The sequence below is a fragment of the Cetorhinus maximus genome, chromosome 10, assembly GCF_964194155.1.
Source record: "Cetorhinus maximus chromosome 10, sCetMax3.hap1.1, whole genome shotgun sequence".
Classification (NCBI taxonomy): Eukaryota; Metazoa; Chordata; class Chondrichthyes; order Lamniformes; family Cetorhinidae; genus Cetorhinus; species Cetorhinus maximus.
Genome location: NC_135888.1, coordinates 132,895,503 through 132,914,047, shown reverse-complemented (window position 1 = coordinate 132,914,047; position 18,545 = coordinate 132,895,503). Strand labels below are relative to the sequence as shown.

Here is an 18,545-nt window from a genome sequence, read left to right as displayed (position 1 = left end):
GCCTTGGCAACTGAAGACCTGTAGCGGATCAATTAAAATGGGGGGGGGCACTTAGGAGGCCAGAATAAGAGGAGTGCAGAGATCTCAGAGGGTTATAGGCCTGGATGAGATTGAGGGGTGGTGGGGGTGGGGGGCAATGAGGCCATGGAGGGATTTGAATACAAGGATGAGAATTTTAAATTCGAAGTTTTGCTTGAGCGCTAGTAATGTAGGTCAGCGAGGGCAGGAGTGATGGGGGGGACAGGAACTGATGTGAGTTAACATGTACATAGGTAGTAGATTTGGATGAGCTGAGGTTTGTAGAGGGTGGAAGGTGGGAGGTTGGCTGAAGTTTTTTATGCAGGATGGACTTCCTGTCTGGGGGATTGAGAACATCCCAGCACTGACCAGATCAATGATTGCATTTATTTAGCTCTTTAGCCATATTTTCAGTTACGTTTCCAAGGGGAATTGCTGGTCAAGGACTAGATAAGTTTCTGACTGTTCTTCTTTCAATACTGCTCTGGGTTAATGGCATTCGTTAAACCAGTGAAACAGGAAGATCATGTGTCAGGTAGCACTGGATCCAAAAGACAGCACCTCCGACAGTGCAGCACACCCTCAGTACTGAGCCCCTGACAGTGCAGCACTCCCTCAGTACTGAGCCCCTGACAGTGCAGCACTCCCTCAGTACTGCCCCTCCGACAGTGCAGCACTCCCTCAGTACTGAGCCCCTGGCAGTGCAGCACTCTCTCAGTACTGCCTTTCTGACATAGTAGCATTCCCTCAGCACTGACCCTCCCACAGTGCTGCACTCCCTTAATACTGTCCCTCTGAAAGTGCAGCACTCCCTCAGTACTGACCCTTTGAAAATGCAGTGTCCTTCAGTACTGATCTTCCAGAAGTGCAGCACTCCCTTAGTACTGCCCATCTGACAGTGCTGCACCCGCTCAGTACTGACCTGCCGGCAGTGCAGTACTCCTTTAATTTTGCCCCTCCCACAGTGCTGCACTCCCTTAGTACTGCCCCTTCGACAGTGCAGTGTTCCCTCAGTACCATCCCTCCCTCAGTATGGCTCCTCTGATAGTGTGGCATTTCTTCAGTGCCGACCCCCTGAAATTGCAGCACTCCCTCAATACTGTCCCTCTGACAGCGTGGCACTCCCTCAGTGCTGCTCCTCTGACGGTGTGGTGTCCCCTCATTACAGACCCTCTGACAGCGCAGCACTCCTTCAGTACTGACCCTCTGACAGTGTGGCACTCTCTTAGTACTGCCCTTCCAACAGTGCAGCAACCCCTCAGTACTGACCCTCCAACAGTGCAGTGTTCCCTCAGTACTGACCCTCCAACAGTGCAGTGTTCCCTCAATACTGTCCCTCCGACAATGCAGCCCTCCCTCAGTACTGCTCCTCTGAAAGTGCAGCACTTCTTCAGTACTGACCCTCTGACAGCGCGGCACTCCCTCAGTACTTCCCTGCCGAAAGTGTAGCTCTCCCTCAGTACTGACCCTCTGAAAGTGTAGCTCTCCCCCAGCACTGACCCTCTGACAGCGCAGCTCAGTAACTGCATTGCAAATGTTAGCCTGAGGTATGTGCTCCAATATTGACAGGGAGCTTCTGTTATGAATATATTGGATTGCTCTAGCTGGCATGTTGTTGTTTTATTAAGGATATGAGATGATACCATCAGCTGCTAAAGGTCAATGTTAACCAAGAGAAAATAAAATTAGTTTTCTTACTTGCGGGTCTCTGATGTGGAGCCACACCCCGTATTATAGGTGGCACTACCTTTGGAGCTCTGCATTTATCTTTGCCCCTTGACTCAGTCTTAATTGCTGTGCCTTGTTCAGGTAGAGTGTAAAAGGTGCAGTCATCTTCCCTCAGGGTGGAGGGCAGCTGCCTGATAGCCACCTCGCTGAAAGTGGAATTTGGCCCCCAGCTCTCGGCGATGCCATGTTCTTTATCCAGGTCCACACCTCTGGCCGTGCCTTCCTCCTCGCCTCCCCAATTCCCCCGACGGTCCTCCTGTCCCCGGCAGCCTGCGGTGGGCGGCGGTGAGCCGTTCCCTCCCGGATACCACCTTGCCTTTGGCTCGGCTGGTGCCTGGGTGAAAAAGCCACAGGAATGCACATCTGCCCCCACCTGCATCTGGCTGGCACCCTGCGGGCTTGGTGTAGGTGTTGGAAGTTTCGGGAAGCCGAGGTCGATGGAATGTCTCACCACTTCAAAGGTGTTTGGATCGCGTTCAGCTTTAAGAGTCTTGTTAAGGATAACCTAAAACAAAACATGAAGTAAATCCCCTCAGGTGTTGTGTGTTGCACGAGTTTTGTCTTTAATCTTTAAGTATACATGGCTCTGATCAACCCTCAGCCCCCCCCGATTGTTGGAAGATTTATTTAAAAAGCGTGCGAGAGTCAAATCCTGCTTGTTGGAAAATTATTCAGGTAGCGGACAAGAGAGACTCTGCTTTAAGTATCTTCAGAAGAGGAAAACGAAAAGAACGGGGTTTGAATAATATTTACTTCTTGTTGTCAGCAAAACTTATTTGCAATGGTGTCCTCGTGTCCTGTCTTCCTTGAGCAGCGCCTGACTGATCTTCTTGACTCTGTGGCCCGGCCGCTCTGATTTAGTTACATTGAGGAAGCCGGCCAAAGATGAAAGGGTTTCTCTTCCTCTTCCAAAAGAAAATAGCCATTCAGATTTTAACCAGTCTTGACCCTCCGCGAGACGCACTCAACAGGTAGCAAAGCTTCAAGTCAGGCAGGTGCTGTCCACTATATGTCATGCTAATGGTGGCCCGCGATTCTTGACCACGCAGCCCCTTCCTTGAGGTTCTGAAGGAGAGCTGTTGGGCGTTGGTGGACAGTGGGAAGGAAGTTTCTTACATTCCCTTCCACGTTTATCCCTCCACTAGCCGTCCGGCCATGGCCTTCCCCCTTCTTCCGAGACGTTTCTATTTAACCACCTAAAAGGAAACAGGAAAGAGATGCATTGGTGAAGGCAAGTGTGTGTGTCTCTCTTAGGCATTCCCCCACCTTCCCAAACTGCTTATTACGATCAAAGCCAAACCCCTGCCTTACTTGTGGGACAGATCTTGGTGGAGGAATGAGGCCTGGGAAAATTAACAGTGCCATTTTAAAAGGGGTGCAGGAACAGAGAGGCCTGGGCTTACTCACAGAAATCTTTGAACGTGACAGGGCACGTTGAGAAGCCTGTCAAAAAAAGCATACAGGATCTCTAGCTTTATAACCAGGGGCATAAAGTACCAAACATAGAAAAGTTATACTGCACAAGGAGACCATTTGGCCCGTTGTGCCCTTGCTGGCTCTCTGGGAGGGCAACTCAGCGAGTCCCACTCTTCTGTAGCTCTGCAAATTCTCTCCCTTTGGGTCCTAATCCAATTCCCTTTTGAAAGCCACGATTGAATCTGCCTCCGCTACACTCCCAGACAGTGCATTCCGGGTCTTAACCACTCGCTGCGTTAAAAAGGTTTTCTTCACGCTGCCTTTGGTCCTATTGCCAATTGTCTTAATTCAGTGTCCTCTGGTACTCGACCCTTCAGCCAATGGAAACAGTTTCTCCTTGTCTACTCTGCCCAGCTCCCTCACCAGCTCAAACATCCCATCCGTTTGACAGATTTGCTTTTGGAGCACTCAGGCAAATGTCGACTGCCTGTTGTACCCTTCTAGAACTTTTCCCTCATAGAAAAGTTATGGCACAGAAAGAGGCCATTTGGCCCATCGTGCCTGCACCGGCACGAAAAGGGAAAAAAACACAGAAACTAGACGCTTATTTGAATCCCACTTTCCGGCACCTGGTCTGTAGCCTTGCAGGTTACAGTGCTTCAGGTGCAGACCCAGGTATCTTTTATATGAGTTGAGTGTTTCAACCTCAATCACCAATTTAAACAGTGAATTCCAGATGCCCACCACCCTCTGGGTGAAAAGGTTTTTCCTCATGTCCCCTTCAATCCTTCTACCAATCACCTTAAATCTATGCCCCCTTGTAATTGACCCCTCAGCTAGGGGAAATAGATCTTTCCTATGCTATCTAGGCCCCTCGTTACTTTGTACATCTCAATTAGGTCACACCCCTCAACCTTATCTGTTCCATGGAAAACAGCCCTGGCCTAGCCAATCTTTCTTCATAGCTGCAATTTTCAAGCCCTGGCAACATTCTTGTAAATCTCCTCTGTGCTCTCCTCCAGAGCAATTATGTCCTCCCTGTAATGTGGTGACCAGAACTGTACACAGAATTCCAGCTGTGGCCTAACCAGCGTTTTATACAGGTCCAGCATTACACCCCTTTTGAACACCTTCAGCAAATCGCTTCTCAACCTTCTCTTCTCTGAGGAGAACAAGCCCAGGGAAAGCTAGGAAGTCAATGCTAAACCTTTGTAAATCACTGGTTAGGCCTCTGACAGAATATTGTGCCCCATTCTGTGCACTACGCCTCAGGAAGGATGTTAAGAGCTTGCAAAGGAAATTTGTTGGAATGGCACCCAGGCGAAAGGTTTTCAGTTATGTGAAGAGAATAAACAAAATGGGATTATTCTTCTCAGAGCCGTGAAGGTTAAGGGAAGTATTAGTTGAGGGGTTTAAAGATTTTGATACAGTAAATAAGGAGTAACTGCTTCCAGTGGCCAGAGGGCTGGTAACCAGAGGGACACAGACTTAAAGCATTCGGCAGAAGAGTCAGAGGGGTGATGAGGAGAAAGTTATTTTTTGGGGTAGCAAATTGTTATGTTCTAGAACGCACAGCCTGAAAGAGCGGTGGAGGCAGATCTAGAGATAAAGGGTATTGGATGAATCCATGAAGTAGAAGATCTATGGGGGATAGAATGGGGTGAATGAGACTAACAGAACAGCTTTTTCAAAGAGCTGGCAAGGGCATGATGGGCCAAATGGCCTTTATCGCCATGCAGTAAGAGTCCAGGATTCTATCTAAGGCAGCAACGGGGGAAAAAGCGATTAAACGTTCAATGTGATCCGTATCTGTTACAGATTGTGTCTAATGTGGTTTCCCAGTCCTTGTGATCACATTTGTGTTAAAGAGGAAATTATACCCTTTTGACTGGTGTGTGCTGGGGAAATTTAATTTGTGAGTCAGGAAGCACAAAGGTAATTTGCCCATCTGTTTGACAGATTTGCTTTCAGATCACTCAGGCAAACGTCTACTGCCTGTTGTATCCTTCTAGAATGATCCTTATATTCCTCCAAACATAGAATGACACCATTCGGCCCCTCCTTGCCATGGCTGACCCACTCTGCTAGCAGTTGCTCCTTTGTCCATTCTGGCTCATTAACCCCTTAATGGCTAATGCAGAGGGCTTGAATCTGAACCGGGAGATGGCATGTGCCCATTCTCCACCTGCCCTCACGTGGGTTGGGTGAGAGAAAAGGTATAGTATAAGATGAGGACATCCAGCAAGGCAGCTAAAAAAATTGTTTTTCACTTGCCATTACTAGGAAAGAGTTAAATCACCATGACAGGAACTTGGGGAACATTCAGCCCTTAGAGCCTGTTTGGCCATTCTGTTAGAACTGTACCACAATTCCATTAGCTCCTCAATATCCCTAACGAACAAAAATCCGTCAATCTCAGTACTGAGAACTTCAAATATTGCCCACCATTTTTGGCAAGAGAGTTCCAGATTTCCGCAAGGCATCCTGCATTCACCCCTAAACAGGTGTAGTTCTCATTTTAAGACTGCATGTCCCTTCTTGTTCTAGAGTTCACCAGAAGACGTCATAGAAATAATAGAAATTTGCACAGAAAGAGTCCATTCAGACCATTGTGTACGTGCTGGCTGAAAAAGAGCTACCTAACCTAATCGTACTTTCCAGCTTTCTCCGTTGCTTGGTTGGTTACGGCATTTCCAGTGCATCACCAAGTACTTTTTAAATGCGATGAGAGTTTCTGCCTCTACCACTCTTACAGACAGTGACCCCCACAACGCTGTGGATGAAAAAAAAATTCACCTCGCCTCCTCTCTAATTGTTCCACTAATTACTTTAAATCTCAGCCCCCTGTTTATGAACCTCTCTGCTAACTGGAAAAAAGTCCTTCCTATCCACTCTATCCAGGCCCCTCATAATTTTATACACCTCAGTTAATTCTCTTCTTAGCCTCCTCTGTTCCAAAGAAAACAACCCCAGCCTATCCAACCTTTCCTCATAGCGAAACATCTCAATTTCTGGCAACATCCTTGTAAATCTCCTCGGTCGCTCTTGAATAGGATCACATCGCTGGTAAAAGAGACATGTCGAATCTTTTCACCTTGCACTCATCAGGACGCTGTGCAAGAGTACCAATAAAGAGGAGCACAACAATTTATGCTGTATGAGAAGAGAGTGCTGATTAGTTGGCCAGTGGACTCTGATTGATAGAGGCGTTGCCATGGAGAATATGCCAGTGATGGTGAATTACAGTTAACTACCAAGCATTGTTTGAAATTTAAGCCAGGCAGCTTGACCCTGGTTGGTCAAGGCATTGCTCTGAGGAATGAGTCAGTGAATGGCTGTCACATATTTTGTTTAAATGAAACAGGTGCAATGTGTGTACATGTTCTTTCTGTCTGCAAGAGACAGGGCCTTGTGTATTAATATATGTAGCTTCCAGTACACGCAGATGTGCCACACTGCGAGTCCAATTGACAATTTTTAATTGGTTGTCAGAGTAACTCTTAACACACTGAGGATTATTTAGCAAATCTTGTCCAATCGCGGAATCACATCTCAAATTGGACACAGTGTTTTGAGTTTTGCAAGCAGGGGCTGGTTGGGTATGGTCTATACCCTGCCTGTATTTGTACTCAAGCTTTTGTTTAACTGGTGTTTTATACAGTTCTAGCACAACCTCTCTACTCCTATATTCTGTGCCTCAGCTAATAAAGGAAGATATTCCTGATGCCTCCTTAACCACTTTATCTACCTGTCCCACTACCTTCAGGAATCTGTGGACATTCACTCCAAGGTTCCTCTGTTTCTCTACACTTATCAGAATCCTCCCATTTAATATGTATTCCCTTGCATTGTTTGTCCTCTCCAAATGCATTACCTCACACATCTCTGGATTGAACTCCATTTGCCATTTTTCTGCCCACCTGACAAATCCATTGATATCTTCCTGCAGTCTACAGCTATCCTCCTCAATATCAACTACATGGCCAGTTCTTTTGTGTCATCTGCAAACTTCTGAATTATGCCCTCTATATTTAAGTCTAAATCATTGATATATATAAATATATCCATTGGTTTTTGATTTAATGGCCAGTCTGCCATGTGGGATCTTGTCAAAAGCCTCACTAGAATCCATGTTAACTATGTCAAATGCACTCCCATCATCGAACCTCCTTGTAACCTCCTCAAACATTCAATCAATTCCATTAGACATGACCTTCCCTTGGCAAATCCATGTTGACTTTCCTAAATTAATCCACACCTTTCTAAATGATGGCTAGTATTATCCCTCAGATTTTTTTCTCCAATAATCTGTCTGCCACTGAGATTAGGCTTACTGGCCTGCAATTGCTCAGTCTATCCCTTCCTCCTTTCCTCAAACAACGGTATAACGTTAGCTGTTCTCCAAGTCCTCCTGGACCATGCCTCTAGTCAGAGAGGATTGGAAAATGATGGTCAGAGTTTGGGCCATTTCCTCCCTTTCTTCTCTTTTCAGCCCGGGATACATTCCATCTGGACCTGATGACTTATCCACTTTCAAAGATGCTGAATCCCTTAATATTTCCTCTCTCACTATATTTATCCCATCCAATATTTCACACTCCTGCTCCTTAACTGCAATGTTTGCTTTGTGCCTCTCTTTTGTGAAGACAGACACAAAATATTCATTAAGAACCATGACCATGACTTCCACCTCCACACATGGGTAACTCTTTTGGTCTCTAATTGGCCCTGTTCTTTCTTCAGTTACTTTCCTGCTCTTAATGAATTTATAAAAAAATATTAAATCGAGGAAAACCATAACTTACCAATATCTTTTCATACCCTCTCATTACTTTCCCAATTTCTTTTTTAGTTTCACCCCTGCACTCTCGATACTCCCTAGGTATCCTACAGTATCTGACCAGGCTTCGGATATCTGACAAGTAACATTCATGTCACGCAAGTGCCAGGCAAAGGCCATCTCCAACAAGAGAGAATCCAACCATCACCCCTTGACATTCAATGACATTACCATCGCTGAATCCCCTACTATCAACATCCTGTGAGTTACCATTGACCAGAAACTGGACTGGACTGGCCATATAACTCACCTCCTGACTCTCCAAAGCCTGTCCACTATCTACAAGGCACAAGGCAGGAGTGTGATGGATACTCCCCACTTGCCTGGATGAGTGCAGCTCCAACAGCACTCAAGAAGCTTGACACCATCCAGGACAAAACAGCTCGCTTGGTTGGCATCCCACCCACAACATTCACTCCCTCCACTATCGATGAACAGTGGCAGCAGTGTGTACCATCTACAAGATGCTCAGAAACTCACCAAGGCTCCTGAGACACCACCTCCCAAACCCACGACCACTACCATCTAGAAGGTCAAGGGCAGCAGACTCATGGGAACACCACCACTTGAAAATTCCCCTCCTAGCCGCTCACCACTCTGACTTGGAAATATATCGCCGTTCCTTCGCCGTCACTGGGTCAAAATCCTGGAACACCCTTCCTAACAGCACTGTGGGTGTACCTACACTACATGGACTGCAGTGGTTCAAGAAGGCAGCTCATCACCACCTTCTCAAGGGCAATTAGGGATGGGCAAAAAATGCTGGCCTAGTCAGCAATGCCCACATCCCATGAATGAATTAAAAAAAACATAAGTTTTCCTATTTTGTCTTATCCTACTTTCTAAGATCCTTGATATCCAAGGTGCTCTAGATTTGGGAATCCCACGATTTTTTCTTTGTGGGAACACAATTGTTCTGAACCCTTTTTCTCCTTCTTAGGCAGTCCCTCGGGATCGAGGAGGACTTACTTCCACTCCGGTTAGATGGGTTCTGAGATGGCTGATAAGTCCAGTGCCCAGTCTGCAGACTCCGCCACATGCGGGGCAGGTGGTGGGCGGACGGTCGGGTAGACGGGTTGCTTGGAGGTTTGTGCCCTCCCTCGGATGCCTCCACTTCGCCTTTGCACATTCCGGGGTCTCTTCCCGAATAAATCTTCCCTGTTTCGGTCGGTCGCAGGCCAGGGTCTTCCTTGAGTCAGTTTGACCTCTTTGGGAATGAATTGATGCCATGCCTAAAGCGTTTCCTGGGAATCTCCTGCTGCTTCCGGGTTTGGGAATCTCCTGCTGCTCTGGAGTTCAGAGTAGAGCTATTGCTTCAGGAGTCTGGTGTCAGGCATTCGAACAACATATCCCACCCAACGCAGCTGGCTTTGAGTGGTTAGCGCCTCAATGCTGGGCATGTTGGATTTGGAGAAGACGTTGCTGTCGGACCGCCTTTCTTGCCACCGGATTTGGAGGATCTAAGGCACTGCTGGTGATACCTCTCCAGTGCTTTGAGGAGGCTGCTGTAGATTGTCCAAGTCACTGAAACATGTAGGAACATAGGGATCATTGCTACCCACTGAACCATGACCTTAGTCTGGGGTTTGAGATCCTGGCCCTCAAATATTCCTTTCTACAGTCAGGCAAAAGCTGAGCTGGCACATTGGAGTCAATGGTGAAGCCCTTTCTATTTTCCCATTGAATGTCTCACACTATCCTGACACTAATTTACCTTCAAGTCCAGTCCACTTTTGCAAAATCACATCAGTAAAATTGGCCTTTCCCCAACTGAGAACTTGCACTCCTGGTCTATCCTTATCCTTTGCCACAAGTACGCTAAATCTAACTGAATTATGCTCACTAATCGCAATTGAATTATGATCCACATAACATGATTTGATACAGCTTAAACACAACTTCCTCAGCTCGTTTTGTGATTTGGGGTGAGGCATGTTTTGAGAAATTTAAATCGACAGAAAGCACTCGCCCTCCTCACAAGGCCCTGGGGAGAGCGAGAAAACGAAAATGAAAACAATTTGTGTCATCTGTGCCTGGTGACGGCGAAAATAAAACCCTTTCCTCTGGTGGTTTGGGGCCTAAATCTGGGGCTGGAATCTGCTGAATGTCCGATTAGTGCTGGCACATTGCCTACTGGATAATTGGTTCAACAAGTTGCACAAGACAGGAGATGGGCTTAGAGCATTGCAGGGGAACCCATGGGATCTGGAAACCTAAAAGATCCCTGTCCATTTAAGACCTGAGAAACTGCACTCAGTGAATTCTGCATACTGTGTTTTTGAAACATTATACAATCTTCCCTCAGAGACCAGTGTGAGCTAGTGGAAAGGATTCACAGGTCCATTCCTAGTCTGACAGGATAGTGTTATCAAAAACAACAGCAACAATTTATATTTATGTAGCCCCTTAAATGTAATGCAATGCCCCCCAAGGCACTTCACAAGGGTATTATAAAAGATAGAGCAACACTGAGCCACACACAGAGATATTGGATGGCCAAAAGCTTGGTCAAAGAGGTAGGTTTTGTGGAGTGCCTTAGAGGAGGAAAGCGAGGGAGAGAGGCTTGGAGCTTTGGGGAGGGAATTCCAGAGCTAGGGGCCTGGGTAACTGAAGGTGCTGCCACCAGTGGTGGAGTGATTAAAATCGGGGATGCTCAAGAGGCCAGAGTTAGAGGAGTGCAGAGAGCTCAGAGGGATGTGGGGTTACAGCGATAGGGAGGGGCGAGGCCATGGAGGGCCATGAAAACAAGGATGAGGGTTTTAAAGTCAAGATATTGCTTAATTGACCAGGAGCCAATGTGGACTAGTGAGCACAGGAGAGATAAGGGAATAGAACTTGTGAATTAAGACATGGGCAGCTGAGTTTTGACCAGCTGGATGGAGAAGAGGCAGTGGCTTAGTGGTGATACCACTAGACTAGTAACCTAGAAGCCCAGGCTACTGTTCTGTGGCTCAAATCCCACCATAGCAGGAATTTAAATTCACTTAATAAATCTGGAATTGAAAGCTAGTCTCAGTAATGGTGACCACAAAACCATTGTCATAAAAACCCATCTGGTTCACTCATACCCTTTGGGGGAGGAAATCTGCCATCCTCACCTGGTCTGGCCTACATGTGACTCCAGACCCACGGCAATGTGGTTGACTCTGAAATGGCCAAGCAAGCCACTCAGTCATATTGAGCTACAACGAAGCCTGCGAGCTCCCATTGTCACACACCATCCTGATTTGGAACTATATTGCCATAGCAGGGCCAAAATCCTGGAACTCCCTCCCTAACAGCACAGTGGGTGTACGTACACCACATGGACTACAGCGGTTCAAGAAGGCAGCTCACCACCACCTTCTCAAGGGAAACTAGGGAGGGGCAATCAATGTTGACCTAGTCAGTGATGCCCACATCCCGTGAATGAATGAATGAAACAGAATGTGGGAGAGCAGCCAGGAGTGACTGGAATAGTCAGGTCTAGAGGTATTGAAGGCTTGGGTGAGGGTTTCAGCAGCAGATGAGCTGAGACAGGAGGTGGCACCGATATGAGGTTTTGATATCTACAAACTCCCTTCCCTTCATAACATCACACACTCTCACTCTGGCAGCTGTGGCCCAGTTGGGAGCATTTTTACCTCCGGGTTTGAAGGTCGTGTGTTCATCACTTGCTGCAGAGAACTGAGCACAAAAATCTAAGCTGACACTCCTGGCGCAGCGCTGTGTGCCTGCTGCCCTGCTGAAGGGACTATCTTCCCGACAAGACATTAAACCAAGGGCTGCTGCCTTTCTATGTTCTCCCTGGTGTTCTGGCCAATATTTATCCCTGAATCAATGACACTAAAACAGATTATTTAGTCATTATAACATGACTATTTTTGCAAGCTTGCTGTGTGTATATTGGCTGCTGCATTACCTACATTACAACGTTGACTACACTTCAAAGCAAGTGGTTCATTGGCTGTAAAACGCTTTGTAATGACGTCAGATTGTGAACCAGCGGCCGGTTTCCCGAGCTGTTTAACAATCGGACAGGCCGCAATGTGGATGCTCATTCCGTGGCTGTGACCATCTTTACACTGGTCAATGGGTGGTCAGTCCAATGTGGATCCCGTAACCCGTCGAATCAGTGCGTCACTATTGGCAGGACACCCTTAAGAGTGTGACAATATTTGGGTGGGGGTGGGGGGTGGAGGGGGGAGATCTGGGATCTGATATTTATCAGGGATTTTTGGGAAAATGCCTATATTTTCAGGGATCCCAGGTTACCTCAATTTGGGTGATCCATGGCGGTGATTCTGTATTTGCAGGATGGCTGGGAGTCTAACAGCGTGTGATTAATCATTAAGATAAAAGCAAAAAAACTGCGGATGCTGGAAATCCAAAACAAAAATAAAAATAGCTGGAAAAACTCAGCAGGTCTGGCAGCATCTGCGGAGAGGAACACAGTTAATGTTTCGAGTCCGTATGACTCTTCAACAGAACTAAGTAAAAATAGAAAAGAGGTGAAATATAAGCTGGTTTGGTGGGGGGAGTGGGACAGGTAGAGCTGGATAGGAATCATCCATCACCTCACTTGCTGTTTGTGGGATCTTGCCTACATAACAACAGTGACTAAATTTCAGAGTAATTCATTATATGCAGAAATAACATTGGAACCTTTTTGAGGTGTTTGTTGCTTATAACTGGACATATAGCTGCAACATTTTCTGCTCTCCATATCCATCCATTTTTGCTAAGACCTTTCAGGAAATACATTCGGGGAAGACAGGTGTGTCTTTCCCTTAGATGAATCCATGTACTCCAATAACTTATATTTATATCGTGCTTTCAACGTAATAAAACACCCCGAGGAGTGTTACCGGGCAAAATCCTTCAACAGCACCTTTCAAACCCGGAATAAAAACAGAAAATGCTGGAAAAACTCAGCCGGTCTGGCAGCGTCTGTGGAGAGGGAAAGAGAGTTACCGGGCAGGGTTTTTCAGTCGGTATGCGGGGGTGGGTCCAACATGCTGACGCGTAACATGACGCACGATGATGTCGGGCGTGTGTCCCGACATCATCGTGCAGTCCCGCGATATTTCGTTTTGGGGGCGCATGCCGGAGTCGGCTGCTTTCCCACTGATATGTAAATGGCCTATTAAGGCCGTTAAGAAAGTAATTGACCTAATTGTTAATGCTGCCCGTCCAACCTTGAGGTTGTCGGGCGGGCAAAAAGGCCAAGCGGCCTTCGCGTTTTTCAGGTAACCTCATCCACGAGCGGGACGAGGTTTCCTAAAGCTTTTATTAAATAAATAAAATATTTTACCTAAATATAAAAACATGTCCCATCTCATGTGACACAATCACACGAGGGGGCATGTTTAAATAAATTTTTAAACCATTTAATTATTTCAACATCGAATCAATCTCCCTGAGACAGCTCCGTGCCTCAAGGAGATTGGAACACTCTTTCGATTCTCCCTCCTCCACCCACCTGCCCGCCCAGGTAGCCTTAATTGGCTCGCCCGCGTAAAATGGTGGCACGGAGCTGATTGTGGGCAGTGATTGGCTCAGCGACCACCCCTGCCCATTCCCACTGAGCCCGCCCTCCGCCTGAAAATTTCAGGCCAATGTTTCGAGTCTGTATGACTCTTCTTCAGGCGTCTGTGTGTAACGTGGCACTAACTTAATCCTTATACTAATCCTCAAAGAGGGGGTGGAGCAGTTGGAGCAAGATAGGAGGTCAGGAGAGATTGACAAAGTTGTCATGGACACAAGACAAAGGGAGTGTTAATGGTAGTGTTAAAGACTAAAGAAGGTGTTGATAGTGGCATAAAGGTAAGATAACAGAGTGTGCGTCAGCGCTCTGTGAAAGCACAATATAGAAATAAGTGACAGATGGCCCTGTGTGGTGAGGGGAGGGTAGGGGGTCGGGTACTGGGGGAGGTTCGCACCTATACCTGACCTTTTATTTTGCTCCATCTGCTCCACCCCCTCTTAAACAGTGTAAAGCCCATCACATTTCTACTTCTCTTTAACCCTGAAGAAGAGTCATACGGACTAGAATTGTTAATTCTATTTTTATCTCCACAAACGCTGCCGGACTTGCTGAGTTTTTCCAGCATGTTCTGTTTTTATTTCAGATTTCCAGCATCCACAGTATTTTGCTTTTACCTTCCAAACCCGTGACCTCTGCCATCTAGAAGGACAAGGGCAGCAGATACATGGGAACACCACCACCTGCAAGTTCCCCTCCAAGCCACTCACCATCCTGACTTGGAAATATATCGCCGTTTCTTCACTGTCGCTGGGTCAAAATCCTGGAGCTCCTTCCCTAACAGCACTGTGGGTGTACCTACACCACAGGGGCTGTAGTGGTTCAAGAAGGCAGCTCACCACCACCTTCTCAAGGGCAATTAGGGATGGGCAATAAATGCTGGCCCGGCCAGCAATGCCCACATCCCATGAAAGAATTTAAAAAAGTGACACTGAGCCACATAGAGAGATATTAGGGCAGGTGACCAAAAGCTTTGTCAAAACATAGGCTTCATGGAGCATCTTAAAGGAGGAAAGAGAGCTAGAGAGGTGGAGGGATTTCGGACGGGAATTCCAAAGCTTGGGGCTCAGAAAGCCAATGGCCTGGCCACCAATGGTGCAGCGATATGTCTGTGCAAGAGACTGGAGCTGGAGGGACACAGAGATCTTGGGGGATTGTAGGGCTGGGGGAAATTACAGAGATAGGGAGTTGCGAAGCCATGGAAGGATTTGAAAACAAAGTTGAGAATTTTAAAAGCAGGGCATTACTTAACTGGGAGCCAGTGTTTTGTCAGTGAGCACCAGGAGTGATGGGTGAATAGGGACTTAGAGCAAGCTAGGGACATGGGCCAACAGTGTGAACCATTGAGCTATCACAGGCTGCCTTCTCTGTGGACATCATGAACTAGTTTTTAGTTGTTAAGGTAATCCTACAGTTTACAGGGTCTTTGTTTCCCTGTGCCAACCCACAATTTGCCCATTCATTGTATTTATATTAACAACTGCAACTTGTCCTTACATAGTGCCATTAACACAGTAAAATCACCCCAAAATGTTTTATAGGAGGTGTTAATTAATGTCAGACTGTTAATTGACATCGAGCCAAAGAAGTTTGATATTAGGACCAGTGACCAAAAGCCTTGTTTCAACGAGGTAGGCTTTAGTACCTTAACCTAATGGTATGGTATCCCTGTTCAGCCACTGGGAGCAATCGGCAAAGAACCAGTGCTGAATTCCATCAGGTAACATGGCTGCTACCTTCCCCTCCACTTACTTGTGGATCCTGCAGTTATTATTCTTTAATCACCCCTTGTTCTCCACTCCTCCATCGCGACCCCTCTGGGTGGCAGCTGTTTGGTTACAATTTGCTTTGCCTTTGCCGCTCTCCCAGATCTCTTGACTCTTACATCCAAACCCTGTTGTCAGCTATGACTGCATGGTCCGACCTATTGCTGCGAGGGCCCACCTCCGCTTTCTACTCTTGCAGCTAAGAGCTCAGTAGGCAAAGGCAACCACTTGATTTTATTCCTTATCAAACACATTTTAAAATCTCAGTCATTTTTTATGCCTAAACCAGAACCTCAACAATTCACTACCTCTCTCTCTCATCCTCTTTTCGTTCATTCATGGGATGTGGGCATCACTGGCAAGGCCAGCATTTATTGCCCATCTCTAATTATCCTTTGGAAAGTGATGATGAGCCATCTTCTTCAACTGTCACAGTCCATGTGCTGCCTCGTCCAAGAACTTCCTTCTTCTGTCTCTTCCCTTCACTTTTAAAAAAAGGAAATTGTTCCTTCGGATATGAGCGCCGCTGGTAAGACCTCCACCACCAACGCACAGTATCTGCAGTGTGTCCCATTGACAAGATGTACTGCAGGAACTCACCAAGACTCCTTAGACAGCACCTTCCAAACCCATGACCGCTACAATCTAGAAGGACAAGGGCAGTAGACACATGGGAACACCACCACCTGGAAGTTCCCCTCCAAGCCACACACCATCCTGACTTGGAAATATATCGCCGTTCCTTCACTGTCGCTGGGTCAAAATCCTGGAACTCCCTCCCTAACAGCACTGTGGGTGTACCTACACCACATGGACTGCAGCGGTTCAAGAAGGCAGCTCACCACCACCTTCTCACGGGAAATTAGGGGTGGGCAATAAATGCTGGCCTAGCTGGTGACGCCCACAAAGAAATATTCAAAAAACTGGCAGCTGGTGGAATTTAAATTCAACTAATAAAAATCTAGAATTAAAAACTAGTCTCAGTGAAGGTGACCATGAAACCATTGGTGGGAGCGGGCGGGGGTGAGGGCAGGCACGCCATTACAAAATCCAAAAGGAATGAACTCACTCCCTGGCAGCACTGTGGGTGTACCTACACCACGTGGGCTGCAGCGGTTCCAGAAGGTGGCTCACCTCCACCTTCTGAGGGGCAATTAGGGATGGTCAATAAATGCTGGCCTAGTGAGTGATGCCCACATCCCATGAAAAATTAATTAAAAGCAACATAACCTGCATTTTTGGATCTGAATGCAGTGCAGACCCCACAACCCATAGAATGAGTTTGTCACTAATTGCAGGGCACCCTTAAGAGTGTGACAATATTTGTGTGGGGCGAGGGGAGGGTTGTTTTTGTTTGCTCTCTGCAAACAAAGGAATATGTTCAAGTCCTGAATTGAATTACCCAGGAGCTTTGGGGAGCCTGTGGTTCCCCATTGCCTTCTCCATGGCACCACCTCGGCCAATCAGAGTCAACTTGTCAACCAATCAGCACTCATTTCCCCTGTAGTATAAATTGTTGTGATTGTTTGAAATTTGGCATTCTTGTGTTTGTCCTGATGAGTGCAAGGTGAAAAGCTTCAGCAACATGTCTCCTTTCAGCAAGATTCAAGTTCTGTACTATCAAGTGGCCGTTTGAAACACAGTATTGTCTAATGAAAAATATTGCAGGAAAGTGTAGAAATAGGAAAAAAAGAAATAGGAATAGGTGTAGGCTATTCGGCCCCTCAAGCCTGTTCTACCATTCAATGAGATCATGGCTGAACTTCCATCTCAACGCCAACTTCCCACTCTATTCCCAAATCCGTTGATCCTTCAAGTCCAAAAATCAATCAAACTCTGTCTTGAGCATACTCAATAACTGAGTATTCTTTCTCTTGGGATAGAGAATTCCAAAGATTGATGAATCCTCTGAGTGATGAATTTTGTCCTCATCTCAGTACTAAATAGTTGACCCCTTATCCTCAGGTTGTGGGCTTGTGTTCTAGACTTTCCAGCCAAGGGAAACAGCCTCTCCCCTGTCAAGCCCTCTCAAAATTGTATATGTTTCAATATGACATCATCTCTCATTCATCTCTGCTCCAGAGAATATACACTCAATTCTCATCAATAATCTGATTGATTCACCTTTCGGGAGCTAACCTTAAAATTTCCTGTCACGTCATTTTTAGCAAGAGCTCGGTGCGATTATAAATTCTGAGATTTGGTGTTCATTTATTCTGCCCTATTAAGCTTAGAAGAATATCATATTAAGACCTTACTACAGCTCGTTATGCTTTCTTAATGATCTTTGACACCTCTGTTGTGACCAGCTGGAATCCAGATGGCTCTGCTAAGTTCAACCCCACTCCCTGTCAATCACCAGCCCCCACCAACAATCAGCACCCCCACCTACCCCCAACCCTGATCCACAACTCCCCCTAGTCCCCATCTGGCAATGGTTGAACAGACTACAGGCCCTCAGTAAAACCTGAGAACGCTTTCCACCTTAAATATTTGATGGTAAAAGGCTTTTGTCTGTTGAACAGCAGGTAGCGTTCAGTGACTGTCACTGATCCTCACAGACAGTGGATTACGTCTTCAACACCCGCTCGCTGCTTTGTACAGAGTATCAGTTATCAGGAACCCAGGTCAGCCATGACCTCCACTATGGTCGTTACAGAACCAAGGTGGGCAAATAGAGTTATAATAGTGATCATCCATGATCAAACCGAATGATGGATCAGGCTCGAGGGATGAAGGGGCTATTCCTGTTTCCACGGTCTGAGAGAATAGAGAAGATGTTTGTCTTAGAGCAGGGAAGGTTCAGAAGAGGTTAAACAGAGGTATTCAAAATCATGGTGGGTTTTGATAGAGTAACTATGGAGGAACGGTTTCCAGTGGCAGGGGCTTCAGTAACCCAGAGGACACAGATTTAAGACAATTTTGCAAAAAAAAAACAGAGGGGTGATGAGGCACGTTCTGGTGATCAGGAATGCATGGCCTGAAAGGGCGGTGGAAGCAAATTCAGCAATAGCTTTCAAAGGGGAATTGGATAAATACTTGAAAGAAATAAATTAATTGCAGGGCCAGAGGGAAAGGAACAAGGAAGACGGAGCAAATTGAATGTGTTTTTATAATGGAATAAAGGCACCAATCACTCATAAGGGATTGTGTAAACACACTATGGGTTCATTTATTTAAACTGGGCACATGAGAACACATATACAAGGATAGAAAGCTTGAAGACATCAGCAGCAGAGCTCAACTGTTCAAT

The 18,545-nt window shown here is 46.4% G+C and overlaps 1 protein-coding gene across 1 annotated transcript in view; it reads right to left on the bottom strand.

The window, feature by feature from the left end:
• Nucleotides 1-18,545, bottom strand: part of synpo (synaptopodin) — a 92,844-nt gene that overhangs the window by 53,857 nt on the left and 20,442 nt on the right. The window contains exon 2 of the mRNA XM_078551186.1: nucleotides 1,717-2,942. Coding sequence (XP_078407312.1) covers nucleotides 1,717-2,125 — 409 coding nt within the window. The 5' untranslated portion in view covers nucleotides 2,126-2,942. The remainder of the gene's footprint in view (nucleotides 1-1,716; nucleotides 2,943-18,545) is intronic.